This window comes from Cnephaeus nilssonii, assembly GCF_951640355.1.
Source record: "Cnephaeus nilssonii genome assembly, chromosome: 9".
In the NCBI taxonomy this organism is placed as follows: domain Eukaryota; kingdom Metazoa; phylum Chordata; class Mammalia; order Chiroptera; family Vespertilionidae; genus Cnephaeus; species Cnephaeus nilssonii.
The window spans coordinates 95,067,148-95,074,147 of record NC_137080.1 but is presented as its reverse complement, the minus strand read 5'-3'; the positions used below and the strand labels follow the sequence as shown (position 1 = coordinate 95,074,147).

Below are 7,000 nucleotides of genomic sequence, written 5' to 3'. Positions count from 1 at the left end.
AATCCACGCAGAAGGAGACTCCTCCCCAACAGGGACTCATGGCTTGCCTTGTGACACTTTATCTTTGCCTCTGACCAGCTGTGTGAGCCTGGACACCTCACCTCTCTGCTGCAGGGTCCCCTGATAAAATAGGACTGGTATTAGAGCATGGCAGGTACATTTAAGGAGTCCTAGGAATTCATTCCAAGTGCAGTGTGTGTATATCCTCACAACAACCTAACGGGGTGCTGTCAGTGCCCCCAGCCAAAGGAGCACACCTGTGGTGAACAAGCCAATGTTATGTCATCGCAGTGAGGGAGACACTCACTTTGGGGAACTGTGAGGCATCGCGGTCAGAGGGTGCTGGAACCAAAGAAGCAGAATCGGGAGGAGACGTCTGTTCAGAGAATTATTACAGGACCAGTTTACACAGTTGTGGGGAACTGGGCAAGTCCAAGACCCACAGGGCAGCCCACTGCCGGGAGGGCAGCTGGAACTCTCAGAGCAGCCCCAGCTGCAACCAGAGCAGAATCCACTCCCTCAGGGAAGCCTCATTTGCGCCTGGGACTCTAGCTGACAGATCAGGCTCAGTCACATTTCCCAGCATGACCTCTGTCAAATCAGTCAATGGGTTGTGGGCTTTAGTCACATCTACAAAATATCAATGTTTGATTGACTATCGGAACTCTGACCTAGCTGACACATAAAACTGATCATTAACCTCAGGGTTTGGGCTTGTAGGTGATCTTGGGAAGGACTTGAGACTTTGTCCTTAATTGGATTTTGTTAGAAAGTGGCTGCTGGGGTAGGTAGTTCTATAATGGGGTATCTTAATACATTTTACCTGGAAGGCAATACTGAAGCTAAAGCTCTAATTGGTAGAGACGCAGCATTCAGCTCTGGCCCAGGAGCCTCGTCTGGATATTTCAAGGTTGTAGGTTCAATCTTCGCTCACATACAGAAGTAACCAATGAATGCATAAATACATGGAACAACAAATTGATGTCTCTCTTTCTCTTTCTCTTTCTCTTTCTCTTTCTCTTTCTCTTTCTCTTTCTCTTTCTCTTTCTCTTTCTCTTTCTCTTTCTCTTTCTCTTTCTCTTTCTCTTTCTCTTTCTCTCTCTCTCTCTCTCTCTCTCATAAATCAATTACAAAAATAAAATAAAAAGGAGCAGCAGTCATTCACATTACCAGGGAGAGAGGTGTAGTTGGCCATTTTTTGTGGCTCAGACAATATCCATGTTCTGGTTATTTATGCTGTGAGAACCAGCAGGCACACACAGAGAGGAGATTCTGACTTAATACCTTTCCTCCATTCATGGAGAATTCCCTCGGGTCCACTCAGAGGGGAGGCTGCATCAGAACCTCAGAACCTGGGATTTCCCAGTGCCTGCCAGGCCTCCTGGTACACACTCTTCAACCAGCAACTGAGTTGTCATTACAGGGGTGGTTTCTGATTGGCCAGAACATGATCTGCAGGGTTTGGTTTGGGTGTTTTTAGATTTCTTCCCCAGGTTGGTCCTCACCATTGCTCTACAACTCAGAGCAGCAACTGCTGAGACCGACTTGAGAAGAGGATGACCCTAAACAGAGCTCTGATTTGGGGGGCCCTCGCCCTCACCACCGTGCTGAGTGGCTGTGGAGGTGAAGACATTGTGGGTGAGTACTCCACTGAGCCATGTGGGGACTGGACTGGGGAAACAGAATTGGAGGGTAAAAAAAGAGTAGAGATTCCTCGAAGGCATCCTCAATATTAAGCAGATCCAAAAATTATGATCCTTCCTCCTGTGGGAAACCAGAGTCCCCACCCAGTCTCTGCTACCTGAGCTATTGCACACTGCACCAAGGCCATCATCCTGGCTCTAATGTTGGCTCCATGAATATAGCCCGGAGGCTCTACAGCATTCATGAGTGATTGCCTCAAAGATTAGGGGTGTTTTCACAAATGGATGTTCTGTTACTAAAATTCATGAACCATTGCTTCCAAATTTTTCTGAACAACTTTTGGAGCTTTATGAACATTTCTCCTGTAGTTTATTTACCTTGGGGTAAAGAGTTTCATGAATTATGTGTACATGCAGATATAAAGAAGAGTTCTTTGCTTTGTCTCAGATTCACATACATTTCTAAGCTGAGAACTGGCGCGGGTGGGGAGTGGGTTAGGAGCCCAGTGAGGGCCTTCAGACAAGTCATTTTATCACGTGGTTTTCACTTAATCTCAGTTACCTCTTATGCGTCACCTTACAGAAAATCAAGTAAAATAGGTAGTAGGTATGCTTCCCAAGTAATGAAGACCAATAATGTCAATGACATTTAAAATTACTACTATTGCAGGTATAGCTGTATAATTTTCATTAACAAAGTAGGGAATATCTTTACTTTTATTTTAAAATTGAGAACTTTATGATGAAAACTTGGTGAATTAAATTATATTAGCCTCATATGGCCTGTCCTTCACCACATCTAAGGAGGCTCTGTAAGAGGAGGATTGGGCGACCAATCACGGTTTGTTCCCCTGGGCCCCTCCACCCCCTCTTCCTCATTCCCTTACCCTCCTTTTTTCCCCAGGGTTCATCCCTGGCTCTTTTTCCTATTGTTTTATTGGCATGAAGAGTGGGTTTGTAAAAGCAAAGTAGGAAAACCAAGCACTGTAGTTCAAAGGGGAAGTGAATTGGAGGTTACCCTGATCTTCAGCGATGCTGCCTCAGGCTTTGATGGTTTGATAGGAAAGTGTTGTCTGCTTCCTCATTGCACGTCCAAGTCCCCTTTTCTCAATGTCACTGCAGGTGCCCTGGTCCGGCTCGACGTACCCCCACAGTGGGCACAGGGCCAAGGGCCTGCAATGCCTATAGGGCCCCATGACAATGTTTTCCTTTCTTTTAAAATTAAAAGAAAAAATGGACTTTTAGGGTAGAAGAAACTAGTTTAATTTAGCCTGGATTATGTTTGCCTTTGTAGCAATATGGTCATAAAATGTGATTTTTAAAATTTTTTAATGGAAAAATAAAGGCTCACCTAATAACAGTGCTTAGGGCTCAGGAGCCATAATGCAGCCTGGTCACCACTGAGTCTAACTTTTACAGGATGCTGCTGCCTTCCTATCTGTCAGTCTTGCCAAATCTCTGTCATCCTGGAGAACAGCGCGGACATTTGCTACAGCACCAGGAGCTCAGTGCTGGGACTCAGATGAAGAAACGTGCTGTCTGCCCCTGGAGGGAGCTCAGATTAGCGATAGGACAACACGGTGGCCAGAGCAGGGAGGCTGCTGTGCAGGACAGTGGGCCCAGCAAGGCTGAAACTGAGAGTGAGCAGTTCCAGCTGGCACAGTGAGTCCTTCAGCAGCAGCGTGCAGCCAGGACAAGGGCAGATGGAAAGGATAATCACATATATTCATGTTTGAAATGGAGTCAAGAGGATTCGTTACAGGGACAAGGAGGTTTTGATGGATGAGGACTAGATAAACTTGCAAAGAGGACATTTGCATGGAGGGGCTGGAGGTCATAATGTGATCAAAACTATGCTTCATGAGGGGACTTAGTAAGAAGTTGGTAACTAAGCAGAAACGTCAAGAATGAACTGGAGGTGTCCAGGAAATCCTGGAAGATAGTTTGAGGGAGGAAAACAGACCCTTGTAAAGACCAAGGAGCATGAAAAGGTGACATCTGGTTTGATTGGCAGGTGAGGTATTTGTGGAGGACCCAGCACAGTACACCCATCGGCTCCTTACTCACCTGTGACTGCCCTATTCAGTAAGCTCCTCGCTGGCAGCATTTTACTCCTCGCTCCTCGCAATGTCTGAAACCTTGTTGATGGTCAGGAAATAGGAAGGAAGGAAAGAGGAAGGGAGGAAAGAGGAAATAGTAAAAGGCTCAGACAAGTTGTCTACTCAGGCTCACCTGGGCGGAGTCAGCTGCGCTGGCTGCGGTCTGCTTTGGCGTCACAGACAAGTACACTGTCCATTCGAGGGAAGGGCCAGAGTTTTCCCTGAGTCCTCAGCAAGGTAAGTGTTGAGTCAGAAAAAGGAGAGGTTTATAACGTCCTTCAAGAAAAGAAGAGGGGTGGGAAATGACAGAAATCCAAAGTCTCATGAAGTTTCCAGCTTCATTTCAGAGGAAACCAGGTGCTCCCCTCTAAGGACCACTCTGTTACAGACGCAGAGACCTTAGCCCTGGCTTGTGGCTCAGTGTTTAGAGCATTGGCCTGCACATGGAAAGGTCATAGGTTTGATTCCTGGTCAAGGGCAGGTACCTGAGTTGCAGGTTCAATCCCCAGAACCACCTGTGAGAGGCAACAAATTAATCTGAGAGGTTTCTCTCTCTCTTTCTCCCCACTCCCTCCCACTCTCTCTAAAAGAAAAAAAGAAAATAATGGAAAAATATCCTCAGGTGAGGATTAACAAAACAACAAAACCCAAAAAAACAGAGACCTTAGAAGCATTGCTTACCTTTTATGTGTTTTGTGATATTGTCACTGCCCTTATCCTACTCTTTCTTATTTCCTAAAATAGAGGCAATTCTTTAAAAATGATATCGAGTGTGCTTTTCCTTGTTAAAAACATGAAAGGAGGAAGGAATCTTTACATAGAACATGTTCTGTTCTGAGCCAGCCCTGAGGAGAGAGGACTCATAATGAATGTGTTATTAACTGATGAAGAAATTGAGAGAGAAAACTTATGAAGCAGAGGGAGGTAAACTGAATCTCTGGGAAAGAAAACTAAGGCCATGATTGTTCATTCATTCTTTGTTCCACCCATTTCAGTATTTATCTTAAGCCCACTAGGTGCCAGGTGCTGAGCTAGGCAGGCAGGGAATAGCAGTAAACAGGCCTGTGGAATTCTGTTCCTGAGACAAGAGCGAATGTGGGAGTGGAGAGGCAGCTGGATTCTAACAGGACAGCCAGGGGAGGGAGCAGGCGCTGGGGATTGTCTGCAGGCTCTGCAGAAGGTGCAGCACACAATGTTTGCATGTCGGTCTCTTGTCACTGTGTTTAACGAGATCCTTTCTCTATCTGCTCCCACCTCCACTCATCAGCTGACCATGTTGCTGCCTATGGCACATGCTTCGCCCAGTCTTACGGTCCCTCAGGCCAGTTCACTTTTGAATTTGATGGAGACGAGGTGTTCTACGTGGACCAGAAGAAGAGGGAGACTGTCTGGAGGCTGCCTGGGTTCAGTGAATTTGGAGGTTTTGACCCACAGGGTGGACTGAGAAACATGGCTACTGTAAACCACAACCTGGACATCCTGATTAAACGCTCCAACTCTACCGCTGCTATCAATAGTATGTGCCCACCATCCTGTCTCTTACCCGAATCTACCCTTCACACCAGGCCTCCCTCCCTTCTCAGATAGATTCCCTTCACTCTATTAAATGCTCTCCTTTCACGGAGTCCCAGATCTTCTCATGGTATTTGCTGAACTCTCAGCCTCTCCCTTCTTACAAATCACATATTTCCATGAAATACAGATTCTTGCTCCCCTATGCAATCCTCGACTCCTTCCAGGACTGGTCCCCTAGACGTCCTTCCATAACAAGGGCCCACAGAGAGAAGGGCGTGGGGATGACCTGCGGGCAGTGTACAGCGGCTCACAAGCAGAGGGAACAAGAGTATCTCCGCTCTCCGGTGGGGAAACGTTGGTGGGAGGCCCCTCCAGAACGCAGTGACCCTCAGGGCAGAACTGCCCAGGATTCTAAACCCAGTGCTGCTTCCTCACCATAGAGGTTCCTGAGGTGACTGTGTTTCCCAAGTCTCCCGTGGAGCTGGGCCAGCCCAACACCCTCATCTGTGCTGTGGACAACATTTTCCCTCCTGTGATCAACATCTCGTGGCTGAGCAACGGGCACTCCGTCACTCAGGGTGTTTCTGAAACCAGCTTCCTGTCCCAGAAGGATCATTCCTTCCTCAAGATCAGTTACCTCACCTTCCTGCCTTCTGCTGACGATGTCTATGACTGCAAGGTGGAGCACTGGGGCCTGGACCAGCCCCTCCTGAAGCACTGGGGTGTGTATGAACCCCACGCCTTTGGTGCCTTCTTTTCTCTGTCAAGTCAGGCACTCTGCCTTTTAGCTCCTAAATCTCATGGCCCAAAGCCTCTTTTCTACACCTCAAGGATTTCTAATGGCAGACTTTATTATCCTCCCGCAACCTGGAGCCAAGTCTTGGTAGAACCAACACCACCCCTCCCACCCATCTTGTACACATGCTGTGAGCCAACCTTCCACATTCTGACCCCCATCACCTCCCTCCCACAGAGCCCGAGATCCCAGCCCCCATGTCAGAGCTGACGGAGACAGTGGTCTATGCCCTGGGGCTGGCCATGGGCCTCGTGGGCATCGTCACGGGCACCATCTTCATTATCCAGGGTCTGCGCCCAGCTGGTGCCTCCAGACAGCAAGGGCCCTTGTGAGTCACAAGCCAGAGAAAAGGTAAGAATGCCCATGTGTTAGAGCTGGGACCGGGAGACAGGGGGAAGGAGGGTGGGAAGAGATTGTAGACACAGCTGTGGTTGAAAGTTGTAGCAGAATTAGGAAACGGCATGAGGATAGCACTGGAGCCCTGAGACCCACGAATCTCATGTCTGTCCTGTCACTGCAGGTGCGTTGCCAATCTTAAGAGCAGAAGAGCGGACATGCTGGGTGACCTGGCACTATTCGCTGGCCAAGTCCATTATATGCCTTCTCTCCTCCACTGCCCCTCCTGCCATCTCTTCTTGCGACTTAAGGTGCTGTGTCCTCTCAGAGTTCACAAACCCTTGGAATTCTCCCCCTCACTCCTGACATTTTTTCTTTTCTCAGCCGTTACTTACTATGGATATCCCTGGATATGCCTAATCCCTTGTGGCTCTGATCTGATATCTCCATGGAAGTAATAAATCTCCTTTAGGGTGTCTTTTATTGAATTTATTGAATTTTTTCCTCTCTTTCATCTCAGGGCAGAGTGGGACCATGGCTAAGAATGGCAAACCCTCATGCTTCAGGCCCCTTTCACTTTATTTTACAGATATTTCATGCCCAGGAACAAA

At 47.7% G+C, this 7,000-nt stretch overlaps 1 protein-coding gene across 1 annotated transcript; it reads left to right on the top strand.

The window, feature by feature from the left end:
* Positions 1 to 1,552: 1,552 nt before the first annotated feature.
* LOC307105303 (SLA class II histocompatibility antigen, DQ haplotype D alpha chain-like) lies at positions 1,553 to 6,385 on the top strand (the record flags this gene model as incomplete). The annotated part of the gene is made up of 4 exons (XM_079781032.1): positions 1,553 to 1,638; positions 5,010 to 5,258; positions 5,698 to 5,979; positions 6,231 to 6,385. Exons 1-4 carry the CDS (start codon positions 1,557 to 1,559, stop codon positions 6,383 to 6,385), a joined length of 768 nt encoding a protein of 255 aa, XP_079637158.1. The 5' UTR covers positions 1,553 to 1,556.
* Positions 6,386 to 7,000: the final 615 nt, after the last annotated feature.